Consider the following 11,893-nt stretch of genomic DNA (forward strand, 5'->3'; position numbering starts at 1 on the left):
TGTGTCACCACAGGGCCATTCCTGCCCAATCCCTAGGGACACCGAACCGGCCAGCACTTGCCCGTCCTGACCATGTGGAGCGCCGGTTCCCTCTCCTCCTTTGACTCCTAATCTCCTTGGCCCAAGGCCTCCTTTGGAATTGGCCATAATCTCTGCTCCTGATGGCTGGTGGTCCACAGCTAAGCACTCGACGGCGCCCCAACCCCACGTGCCAGTGCGGCTCTGCACACGGCCTGGAACCAGGCCTTCCCCAGGCACCATGCACTTCCTCCCCCATTTTGCCGGAGTGCATCCTGTGGGATGCCGGGCGGATGGTGAAGACCTCACCGGCCCGAAGCAGCTTGCTCTCCCCTGGAACCCAGGCCTTTTTTCCTGATCGTTCGGAATGTGGCCTGGAAGCACCCGGGAGTCCCAGCTCCACTAACTCACCTTCCCAGGACACGCGGCAGGGTCCTGGCTAACCCCTTCCATGATTTCCAACTTCCCTCCATCCCCCTGCTCTCTCTGGGGTTGTGGGGCTCCTCCTGTTTTCTCCCTCCTCTCCCGGGTCCCACATGTCTTTTGCCTGACTTTCTAGATCTCTCCAACTGAAATCTTCCAACTTCCGGTTGGACGACCTACTGTGCTAACTGCCAAGCTCTCTGGTTCTGCCCTCCTCTGTCACCTTCCCGTTGGCTGGATGCCCGCAGTGTGAGCGGAGCCTGCCGGGCTGCCCCCCAAGGACACTGGTGTCTCCAGGGAGGGGTCTGGGAGCTTGGGACAGGGTCCCTTAGGCCACTCTTCTTGTTTCTCCCCCATCAGTAGATGCTGCCTCCCCTCCCGAGACCCTCAGAGGCAGGCACATGTGTATGGGGCCCGGGAGCAGAAACCGGAAAGCAGAAAGGCACCCAGCTCGTCTGAAGACCTCCCCAGGGGGACCGCTGGGGTCAGGGGGTGCTCTAAGGACCACATATGTGGGTGCATGACCTCCAGAGTGCATCCTGGAGCAGACCATGCTGTCACCACCCAATTCTCCCCGCCCCGCCCCATCCCTGCTCCCTCTTGAGCCCCTTCTCAGCACTTACCCCCTTGCTTCCTTGTGTTTCTCCCTCTCCCTCCAGTTCACCAAAAGGGCAGCCCAACCGTTTCCACCCTGGCTGGGACCCCAGGAAGGGCCAAGGCCTGGCCCTGAGAAAAGGCACTGATGGTGAGTGCGGGGGTAGCGGGGAAGAGGCACCTGAGGTGGGCCAGCTGGGCCTGACCCAGCTGGGCCCTGTTTCTCGGGGACAGGGACAAGGTCTGTGGCTGGGGAAACGAGGAGCCCAGGTGCCAACCGATCACAGGAGCTGCAGATCTGCAGGTCCCGCCAGGTCCTCAGGGAACTTGGTCCCATGGCGAGGGGACCGGACATAAGTTATCATGAAGGAATTAAGATTCAGGAGTGTTTAAGTGCCCAAAAGAGAAGCCTGGTACCCGAAGAGAGGAATTTGGGCTGGGTTTGACTTGGGGGTCCAGAATAGGGCGGGGAAGGGTTCCAGGCACGGGCAAGAAGGCAGAAGGCGCCGGGGCCAGTCTGAGCGGGTGGGGAACATGCGCGCCGGGACTCGGGCGCTACTCGGGCCAGGGGACGGGGACCCACGGTCGGGGGGGAGCCGCGGGCAGGCAGAAGGGGCAGGCCGCTCCCGCTCCCACCTGGGGAGCTGGTGTCCTCCGCCCCGGGCTCCCCAGACAGGCCCGGGGTCCGCCGGGAGGCTGCGGGCAGACGCACCGGCGGCGGGCCAGCCTGCTCCCAGCCCGGCGACCGGGAGAGCCCGGCCAGGGAGAAGCCGGGGCGCTCCTTCCCCCACCGCGGGCCGCTGGAGGGAGGGCCGCCCGGAGGCTGGCGCTGGCGCCGGACACACAGGGCAGGGGGCGCCCCGGCAGCGGCAGGGTCCTCCGGCCGCCGGAAACCAGCCCCTGCCGGGGAGCACCGCCGCCCACGTGGCGGAGGCTCCGGCTCTGGCCGCCTCCTCCCCGGGGAGCCCGCCGGGGGACCGGGCGCGCGCGCGGAGGAAGGGGGCGCTCGGGCCGCCGGAGGGGTCGCGCGCTGAGGCTGGGGCAGGGGGCGCGCCGGGGGCCCCGCGGGCACCTACCTGCGGCCGCGCCCGCGCCCCGCGCCCCGCCACGTGACCGCGCCCCGCCCCGCGCGCGCGTGCGCCCTGCCGGCGCCCCATTGTTGGCCGCGCGCGCGTCACGGGGCGGGGCGGGGCGGCCGGAGGAGGGCGGCGGGCGGGCGGGAGGGAAGCAGCGTCCGCGCCGCCGCCGCCGCCGCCGCCGCCGCCGCCGAGCCCCCGCCGCCGAGGAGCAAGCAGAGTCGCGCCGCCGCCCCGCCGCCCGCGGCCCGAGCAGCCCCGCGCCGCCGCCCCGCGCCGCCGCCCCGCCCCGCCGCGCCCGCCCCGCCGCTGGATGCCGGCGGCCGGCGGCCCAGCTCTCAGAGGCGGAGCGCGGCGGCGCGGGCGGCGGCGGCGCGGGCGGCCGGCGGCCGAGAGGCGGGGGCGCGGGCCCGAGCGCTAGCGCCGCCATGCCCGGCTCCACCGGCCAGCCCGACGGCGGCGGCGGCGACCCCAGCCCGCGCCCCCCGCCCCCGCCCCCGCCGCTGCCGCCGCCGCCGCCGCCCCTGCCCGAGGGCGCAGAGGAGGAGGCCGCGCCCGACGACGCGGCCGCCGCCGCCGCGCTGCGCCTGGCGCTGGACCAGCTCTCGGGGCTGGGGCTGGGGGGCGCGGGCGGCCCGGACGAGGAGGGGGCGGCCGCGGGCGGCGGCGACGGCGCGGTGGCGGCGGCGGCGGGCGGCGCGGACGGCGGGGCGGCGGCGGAGCCCGCGCCCCCCGACGGGCCGGAGGCGGGCGCGCCCGCGGTGGCCGAGGCCGTGGCGCCGGGCTCGCTGGCGCTGCTGGAGCCCGACGTGAGCCCGCCGCCGCCGCCCCGGCAGTCGCCGCCCGACGTGTTCGCCGGCTTCGCGCCCCACCCCGCGGCCCTGGGCCCCCCGACGCTGCTGGCCGAGCAGATGAGCGTGATCGGCAGCCGCAAGAAGAGCGTGAACATGACCGAGTGCGTGCCCGTGCCCAGCTCCGAGCACGTCGCCGAGATCGTGGGTCGCCAGGGTGAGTGGCCGCCGTCTGGGGCGCCGCCCCCGGGGTCCCCGCGCCGCGCGCCCTGGGGAGGGGGACGCCGCAGCCCAGCCCTGCCCAGCCCTGCCCGCGGCCGGACGCCAGACCCTGGCCACGCCCCGCGTGGGCCCGGGCCTCAGTGGCCGCCTGTGCGCCTTTGTCCTGCCGCGGGCCGCGCGAGAAAGTTAGGCGCAGCCCGCGCTCCTCCCCTCCACGCTCCGGCCCGCCGCTGCCTTTGTCTGGGCTCCTCCGGCCGGGTCAGGCCCCTCTGTGCGGCGCCTCTGCCCAGGCCCTGGGCCGCTTGCAGTGGGATCCCAAGAACCAGGGGTCCCGGCTGGGCGGTGGGCGCTCCACACCCGAAGCAGGCACGGGGCGGGGCTCGTTAGGGCTTGGGGGTGTCTCCGCGGCGGGGTAGGTGGGGGTGCTCAGGCAGGTCAAGAGAGAAGTTTGGCGTGCAGAGAGGGTTGCTCATCTCCACTTGCCAGCCTGGGGGCCCTTCCGAGGGTGGGGGGAGCACAGGATGAGGGAGGATCCCCGCCCCGCTCGAGGATTAGGGGACGTGCTTTGCTTAAGGACCAGCTGAGAATGCCGTCTGGAGGTCCGGACTCCTAGCCCTCCCTCTGGCAGGCCCAGGGTAGCAGGCCCGGGGTGTGAGGGTCCCGGCGGCAGCATTATCAAGAGTCCCTGTGGCCGCCCCATTGTTCTCTTTGTTAGAGAGCCAGTCTGAGATTTGCAGGGTGACATCAGGCCGGCCGCTGCTCATTGGCCCTGGAGCTGGAGTGGCGGGGCGGGCGGGCTGAGGGTGGTGGGCAGTACTCCGCTGGACACACGCCCACACACCCTTTTAGTCACTGGCCCCCAGCCCCAACTTTCTCCTGCCTTCTGCCTGTAGCTCCCTGTCCCCCACTCCCTGCTTCTAGGCTAGGTTCTAGAACTTGGGGTGGGGTCTGGGCGGGGCTTGAGGTGGAGCTCCAGGACACTGGGGCTGGCCTTTGGGGGCTTGGTAACAGGAGCCAGAGACAGGTGTGGGGGGATTGAATTGCAAGGTGGCTTGTCTCGATTGACACCGGGGGGCAGAGGACCGTAGGGAGGCTCCGGACACTGCCCTGAGTGCCGAGTGGGAGGGGGTGGTTTGGCCAGTGAGTCCTCTGGCTTTGGGTGCAGGTGCAACCGGTCACGTGTCATCCCCCCATCTGGACACCAGGAGGACCAGGTGTGGTGCTGGCCTAAGGAACTAGGGCTTGGGACCGGGGGAGGGGACAGGTGGTCCTCAGAGCCCTGTCAGCTGCCTCCCCGGAGCCAGCACAGCAGGACTGCAGGCCTGACCGATCCCCTCCACCGCCCCGCCCGCCGCGGCCCCTTCCCTGCCCCGGTCACCCGCACCTGCGCTGGGCTGTGTGCGGACCGTCCAGGCACCGGTGAGGACGGGGGGACGGCCGTGGAAACCCAGCCTGGGAGCTGTTGTCCGGAGTCTCTAGGCCGATCTGCTAGCCAGGGGAGCACGGGGGGGTGGGGGGGGGCGTGTTCCCTGTGAACACGAGTGTTCTGGTGTGCCCCAGGGTCCTCTAGGGAGGCTGAGTCTGCCCCATTGGAGGCAGGAGCCACGCAGGGGCCTCCGCACCTATTCCTGGAGCCGGGAATCGGCCCCACCCGACCTCCCAGGTGTGCGCTTTGGTGCTTGATGACTGGGTGCTGGCCTGGGGTCTTGCTGGTGGCAGAGAGGAAGGCAGGCCCTGGGGGGAGCAGACGGGGCTGGCTCTGTGTCCCTGGGCAGATGAGCTCTCCGCTCCGTGATGGGGGGACAGCATCTCCCTCGAGGGTTTTTGGGAGGATCCTCCAGTAAGAGGGTCCTAATCCCAGCCCCGAGCTGCTGCACAGTGGCCCCCCTGAGTGGGGTGCAGGGTCCCGGGGAGGGGAGCACCAGTGCCAGGACATGGTGGCCCCTTTGCCAGCCCTTGATTCTCCCAGCTCTGGGACCTCTGTGGCTCCCATCTTGTCCCGCCCAGGTGTCAAGCACAGCCTGGAAGTCTTCATGACCCAGTCCTGACCCCTCCCTCCCTGCAGTCACCTGTCCCGTCTCCCTCTCCGTTCTTGGACACGAAGCCCGTCCCGTCTCCCCGTCCTGGCTGTCGCTGGGCCAGAAGGCCCTCCTCCTCTCTCAGCCCGGGTCTGCAGCCACTCCATCCCCTAGAGGGGAGGCCGGAGTCACCCAGACCTGGGGTCTTCCCTTTCCGGGACGCTCAGTCGCTCTTCTCCGAGCTGCTTCTTCCATCCTAGAAGGGTCCCTGCAGCCCCCGGGAACGGGATAGGTGGTCGCAGCCCCTGCAAGTTCTCTCCTCCCTGGGGCTGAGTGGCCCGGAAGGTGCCCTGCACGGGAACCTCAACCTGCCCCTCCTCACAGAGCCTCAAGAGACCCCCACCCCAGAAGAGCCTCCGTAGCTCGAGGTCACAGGAGGCAGCGATGCGGGCTGAGCGAGGCCCACGGGGCTGGGATTTGAGCCTCCGTTGCTCCGGCTCTGTGTGCTTTGCAGGGAGCAGAGGCCAGGAGAGGATCTTCTCCCTTCCAAGGCTCTGGGCCAGGGGGTGAGGCGTGGCGGGGAATGGCCCCATTTTATAGACAGGGAAGATGGAGACTGAAGAGAGTCTGCAGCTGTCTCCTGGAGGCTGGTGCCCGCTTGCCCCGGGTGTGACTTTGGGCCAGGTCTTCCCAGAGCCTCCGACCAGGTGCACCCAGCGGGCGTGTGTGCCTGTGGGGCAGGGCCAGGTCCTGAGCACCCTGCCTCTTGCCCGGAGGGCGGGGTCAGGAGTGAGTGCGGGAAAGATGCCCGTGGGGGGCCCGGGCCGGCAGTCCCCACGATGATTCCGAGTCTGCTGCTGTCAGGTGGGGGCCGGTGCGCTTGGACTGGCCCCACTCCGCTGGAGAAAGCCCGTGGCACTTGGGGCTTTCCCTCTCTGACCCCCCATGCCTGGCCCCCCTCCCGCGGGTCTGGGGTGATCTTTCTGGAGGCTGGGGATGGCACAGGGGTGTCAGCGGGCTGCCGTGCATCTAGCTTGGGGGCCCCTTGTGTTGGCAAGCATAGACCTTCCTTGTGTCTGGAGACCCCCTGGGCTCCAGCTCCCCCCACGGGCCCACCCTGCTGTGATGGGGCCAGCGGCCCACTGGGTTTGGGGCGCCGGTCATCGTGAGGGTTTGTCTCCACCCTGTCCTTCCGGATGTCTGCCTTGGCCGGGAGCCCTCCCCTGGTGCGCATCCTTCTGGGGGGGCCCTTATGCTCCCCCTCACGGCCTTGAGGTTTCATTGATTGATAAGTGTAGCCTGTGGGTCCTGTGTGGGGTCCCCCAAGCAGTGCCTGGAGTGCCCAAGTTCCTCAACACCCAGCATGCAGGGGGGTCAGAACCCCAGAATGAGGTCACGTGAGTGATGGGACCAGGCTCCACGTGGGGACCCGAGGCGCCCTGTTTGAAGGCAGGGCCCCGCCGCAGTGAGGAGGGAGTGGACCGAATGGGGGACAGTCACCCCCATTTCCAGGCACACCTGCTTGTGTTGGCGGCCAGGCCCAGGGGTCCGCTTTCCAGCCTGTCGCAGCAATCCGTGGTGGCTGCAGGGTCCCTGTGGGGCTTGGCCGCTGAGCTCGCCCGCTGTCGCCCCTCCGGCTCATCCCGGCCGGGGCAGGTGTGGGTCTGGTCTGCTCTCACTGCCCAGTTTCTCGGACCTTGCCGTCCCCCCCTGCCACTTCTTAGGGTCGTGGCGTGGCCGGGGCTTGGGTCGATGGGCGCCACAGCCAAAATGTGGCCAGTGAATTGGCGACCTCTGGGCCCCCGAGGGTTCCAGTCAGGGCCACCCTCTGGGAGGGACAGGATGGGGCCAGTTTGTGTGCCTGGGGACAAAGGCTGCTTCTCTGCGCGGAGGCGGTCCCGCACGCACCTGGCTTCGTCCCCTGCCATCTCTCCAGGCCTTGCCTCCCTGTCGCCCACATGGACCTGTGGGGAGTGGACACTTGGGCTGAGGCTAGGGTTCCCCGCCAGCCACCTTTAAGGCTCATGAAGGCCAGGTATCTGCCTGGGGTGCTGAGCCTGGGCCCTTCTCTTCCTGGGGAGGAAATGGAGGTGCAGGACAGCCCTTTGAGGGGCCGGTGTCATCCCAGTGCCGAGGCCCTTCCTTCCGGCTCTCCGCACTGGGGGAGTTCGGGAAGCCACACAGGAGGAACCGAGAAGTGTGTGCGGGGCCTCGTGTGGTCCGCGTGGCTTCTTGGAGGAAGGGGCGCTGGGCTGTGACTTGATGCAGAGAAGGGGTGCAGGTGCTGTTGCAGCTGGGAAAGGTCGTGGGGGGCACCCAGGGCTCGGGAGCAGCCGGGGAGGGAAGGACCGGCGTGGGGTTGGAAAGCTGCCCCCGCCCCCTGCCCCCAGCTACCAAGTGGGGAGGGAACGGCCCGAACACAAAGTGGAGGCAGCTCCGGGTCAGGGTAGGTTTGGGGGTTGCCGGCGAGAGGGAGGACCCCGGGCGGCGGGGGCCGGCGGTGGCTCCGGACCCCGGAGACGGGATGGAAGGCAGCGTGCCCACGGCCCACCCTCCCTGGGAGGTTGCTCACCCACTCACTTGGCTCTGCTTTGGCTCAAAGCCCTGGATGGGGCTGCTGTTTCCCGGCACGGCGTGAGGCTGCCCCCACCCCCAGACGCCCGCTCTCGCCTCCTGGTGCTCCCTGAGGCCCAGCGGCCGAGCTGGGCTCACTAACTTTGTATCTTCTGCTCCGGGAAAAGTTAGCAACACTGTTCTCTCTGTGCGGTGTCTGTATTGCAACAATGTCCCTGTGTCCCGCCAGCGCCCCAGAGCCCGGAGGGGGGTCCTCCAGACTCGTGGGCCGGGACTCAAGATGTCTCAGAAGGCCCCAGGGGTGGGAGTATGAGACGCCCCAGGCCGCACGCAGACACCCCTGTACGCCCCCCACGGTCAGACCCCCAGTCCGAGCGGTGACGAAGCACAGCGCCGTGTCCGTGAGCGTCCCCTCAGCAGCTGGGTCCGTAGGTCAGGAGAAAATGCTGGGCGGCTTCCACAGTCTGACCCTGGGCTGTCCCGCCCGTCGGCCAGGGAGCTAGTGTCCGGGGCGAGCTTTGTGTCCTCGACTGAGCGGCCACAGCGGGCGGCCGCGAACCACAGCAACGAGTGTTCCACGCGTTCTGGGGGCGGCAGTACAAAACCCGGGTGTCGGCGGGCCACGCCCCCTCCAGCGGCTCCGACGCCCCCTCCAGCGGCTCCGACACCCCCTGGGCCGTCTCGCTCTCCCAGCTTCTGGTGGCAGCTGGCAGACCTGGTGTCCCTAGGCTTGTGGCTGCCTCGTGCTGACCTCTGTCCCCGTCCTGCCAGCATTCTCCATCTTCTCTGTGTCTGTGTCCCCCCCCAATAAGGACACTTGTCGCTGGGTTCAGGGTGACCCTATTTCAGTACAGCCTTGCGTTAATCTATTACACCTGCAAGACTTTGCCAGGTGAGGTCCTGTCCACAAGTACCAGGGGCCATGAACTTGGGGGAGACACTTTTCTTTTTCTTTTTTTTAAAGATTTTGTTTATTTGACAGAGATCACAAGTAGGCAGAGAGGCAGGCAGAGAGAGGGGGAAGCAGGCTCCCCGCTGAGCAGAGAGCCCGATGCCGGGCTCGATCCCAGGACCCCGAGATCATGACCCGAGTTGAAGGCAGAGGCTTAACCACTGAGCCTCCCAGGCGCCCTCGGCGGAGACACTCCTCAGTCCGCACTGGGGTCCTCGTTGTCTCTTGCCTTTTTGCCAAACCCACCACCACCTTCAGGTCTGAGAGCGGAAGGGAAAGGGAAGAGCGAGTGTGAGGAGACGGGCTGGGGAGGGCCCTGGGGAGGGGCCCCGGGTCCTCACTGTCTCCCCCACCCCCACCGCCCCAGGCTGCAAGATCAAGGCTCTGCGCGCCAAGACAAACACGTACATCAAGACTCCGGTGCGCGGGGAGGAGCCGGTGTTCATCGTGACGGGCCGCAGGGAGGACGTGGAGATGGCCAAGCGGGAGATCCTGTCCGCCGCCGAGCACTTCTCCGTGATCCGCGCCACGCGCAGCAAGGCCGGCGGGCTGCCCGGCGCCGCGCAGGGGCCGCCCAACCTGCCCGGCCAGACCACCATCCAGGTGCGCGTGCCCTACCGCGTGGTGGGGCTGGTGGTGGGGCCCAAGGGCGCCACGATCAAGCGCATCCAGCAGCGGACGCACACGTACATCGTGACGCCCGGGCGCGACAAGGAGCCGGTGTTCGCCGTGACGGGCATGCCCGAGAACGTGGACCGCGCGCGCGAGGAGATCGAGGCGCACATCACGCTGCGCACCGGCGCCTTCACCGACGCGGGCCCCGACAGCGACTTCCACGCCAACGGCACCGACGTCTGTCTGGACCTGCTCGGAACGGCCGCCGGCCTCTGGGCCAAGGCCCCCAACCCCGGCCGCCGGCCCCCCGCGCCCGCAGCCGGCCTCCGCGGGGACGGGGCCCTGGGCGCCTCCGGGGGCCCCGATGCCTTCTACGCGGGGGGCCGCGGGGGGCCGCCGGTGCCCGATGCGGGCCCCGCCAGCCCCTACGGAGGCTCGGGCAACGGGGGCTTCACCTTCGGCGGGGACGGCCCGGGGGCCCCATCGGGGCCGCCCGCCCCCGAGGACTGTGACTTTGGCTTCGACTTCCTGGCGCTGGACCTGACCGTGCCCGCCGCCGCCACCATCTGGGCGCCCTTCGAGCGGGCCGCGCCGCTGCCCGCCTTCAGCAGCTGCTCGGCCGTCAACGGGGCCCCCGCGCCCCCCGCCCCCGGCGCCCGGCGCAGCAGCGGGGCCGGCACGCCGCGCCACTCGCCCACGCTGCCCGAGCCCGGCGGCCTGGCCCTGGAGCTCCCGCTGGCCCGCCGCGGCGCGCCCGACCCGGTGGGCGCCCTGGCCTGGCGGCCGGCACAGGGCGCACTGTCGTCCTTCTCCGGCGGCGGCGCCGGCTTCCCCGCGGCCACCTCGCTGCCCAGCGGCTCCTCGGCCTCCGCGTGCCCCGCCCTGGACTCCGGAGTCCCCGAGGGCGGCCGCAAGGCCTCCGTGGCCGCACCGTCTGCTGCCCCGACCCCGACCCCTGCCGCGCCCGCCCCGTCCTCGGCGCGGGAGTGCGTGGTGTGCGCCGAGGGCGAGGTGATGGCCGCGCTGGTCCCCTGCGGCCACAACCTCTTCTGCATGGACTGCGCCGTCCGCATCTGCGGCAAGAGCGAGCCCGAGTGCCCAGCCTGCCGCACACCCGCCACCCAGGCCATTCATATCTTTTCGTAGCGGTGCGGCTGGCCGCCGCAGGCCCGGGGGGGCGGCACGGAGGGGGCGGCGGGGGCGGCGCGGCGGGTGCGGCGGGGCCAGCCTTCACAGACCAGCTTTAACTCGGTCCCAGGCGTGGAGACGGCTGCCCGGCGGCATCTCAGTTCCTAACAAATAAACAGTATTGAATCGACAGGTTACAATAAAACAGAGAGAAAAGGTCTGTTTGCACTTTTTATTTAAGACTCCCCGCCCGCCAGGGTGATCTTTTTAAGGGGTAAAAAGTATATATATAGATAGATAGATAGATACGGTTTTTACAACTCTGGGTTGTCCGTCTTTGGGACCTGGGTTTCTGACTCGACGGCGCTGGCTTCGGAGGCCGCCACAGCCTCTGCGAATCCCCTCGAGGAGGAGGGCCACGTTTTTACTCCCTCTGCGGGCTGACGGCTGCCCTTCCGAGTGTCGGCGTGGGACAGGCTGGAGGGGGCGGGGTGGGGGGCGGGGGGCCCGACCAGAAATTTCTAACTTTGTGTTTTTAATTATTAATCTCCTTCTGTGGTTTCTGTTGTCAGTTTTTAAATTTTTTTAAATTGTGTTTTTTTAAGCTTTTACTTTTTACCTCTGTGTATATGTAGGGAATTTATAGGGAAATATGTACTTTATGGAATAAATTTTAAGAACTAAAAATATATTTTATTTTAAATAAAGTAACGGACCTTTAATCTTACACAGCTAAATTACTGATTATATATTTGCTGAGCTGACTTAAGGGTTCAGAAAATTGTATCAAGAGTTTTATTTTTTGACTTCAAAGCCTTCTTAATAAAGTCTTTTTACTACACGTGAGCCCTTGGCGTGGTGTGGGGTGGGGGGGCTCGGGAGAGGGAGGATGCGGGGCGCTCAGAGCCAGCCCCCTCGTCCCTTAATCTTGCAGATAAAGGAATTTGGACTCGGGATATGCCCCATGTCCAAACCCAGGCTCTTCTGAAAGCCCAGCACTGTGCCTGCTTCCAGATGAGGGCCCTTGGCCTGAAGGGGGAGGAGGTGCAGCCTGGCCCCTCTTTTCCTGAGCGCCAGCCACGGCCGGTAGTGGCCGCCGTGGAGAGAGGGGGTGCCAGGCTCTGATGGGGGGCGGGGACTCCCAGTCCTGTTGTGCAGAATGGGAACCAGGTCTGGAAATCCCACTCCCACAATGAGTTCCTACACCTCCCAGTCCCCAAAGGACATCTGAGTGATGGCCACACGTGCCATCCCTCACTCACTGGGTCTGGTTGGGAGCAGAGAGAGGACCATGGCCGTGGGGCCACTGGACAATTCGGGGTGGGACTGACTCCAGACTCGGGGCCATAGGATTGTGGGTTGAACCACTGCAGCCGGTGGGTGCCAGCAGAGTGAGCGGAGGGTGGCTCTGAGGCACAGAACTGCTCCAGGGACAACCCGGGGGCCTGGGGGCTGCTGGCTGAGTGGGGTCTGAGCGGCCAC

General features: G+C 67.8%; 1 protein-coding gene across 1 annotated transcript; it reads left to right on the forward strand.

Annotated features, from left to right (window-relative positions):
• Nucleotides 1-2,476: 2,476 nt before the first annotated feature.
• MEX3D (mex-3 RNA binding family member D) lies at nucleotides 2,477-11,252 on the forward strand. The gene is made up of 3 exons (XM_045087611.1): nucleotides 2,477-3,119; nucleotides 9,036-10,415; nucleotides 10,542-11,252. The coding sequence occupies exons 1-3, from the start codon at nucleotides 2,540-2,542 to the stop codon at nucleotides 10,577-10,579; spliced, it is 1,998 nt and encodes a 665-aa protein (XP_044943546.1). The 5' UTR covers nucleotides 2,477-2,539; the 3' UTR covers nucleotides 10,580-11,252.
• The last annotated feature ends 641 nt before the right edge of the window (nucleotides 11,253-11,893 follow it).

Source organism: Mustela putorius, unplaced genomic scaffold (assembly GCF_011764305.1).
Source record: "Mustela putorius furo isolate JIRA1106 unplaced genomic scaffold, ASM1176430v1.1 tig00000095_pilon_pilon_pilon, whole genome shotgun sequence".
Lineage (NCBI taxonomy): Eukaryota > Metazoa > Chordata > Mammalia > Carnivora > Mustelidae > Mustela > Mustela putorius.

What these genes read in the sequence shown, in the direction of transcription:
- MEX3D (XM_045087611.1), top strand. Translation starts at nt 2,540, where the DNA reads ATGCCCGGCTCCACCGGCCAGCCCGACGGCGGCGGCGGCGACCCCAGC. An exon ending in CGAGATCGTGGGTCGCCAGG is followed by an intron (nt 3,120 to 9,035) that starts GTGAGTGGCCGC and finishes CCACCGCCCCAG; the next exon opens with GCTGCAAGATCAAGGCTCTG. An exon ending in ACCCGCCACCCAGGCCATTC is followed by an intron (nt 10,416 to 10,541) that starts ATATCTTTTCGT and finishes ACTCGGTCCCAG; the next exon opens with GCGTGGAGACGGCTGCCCGG.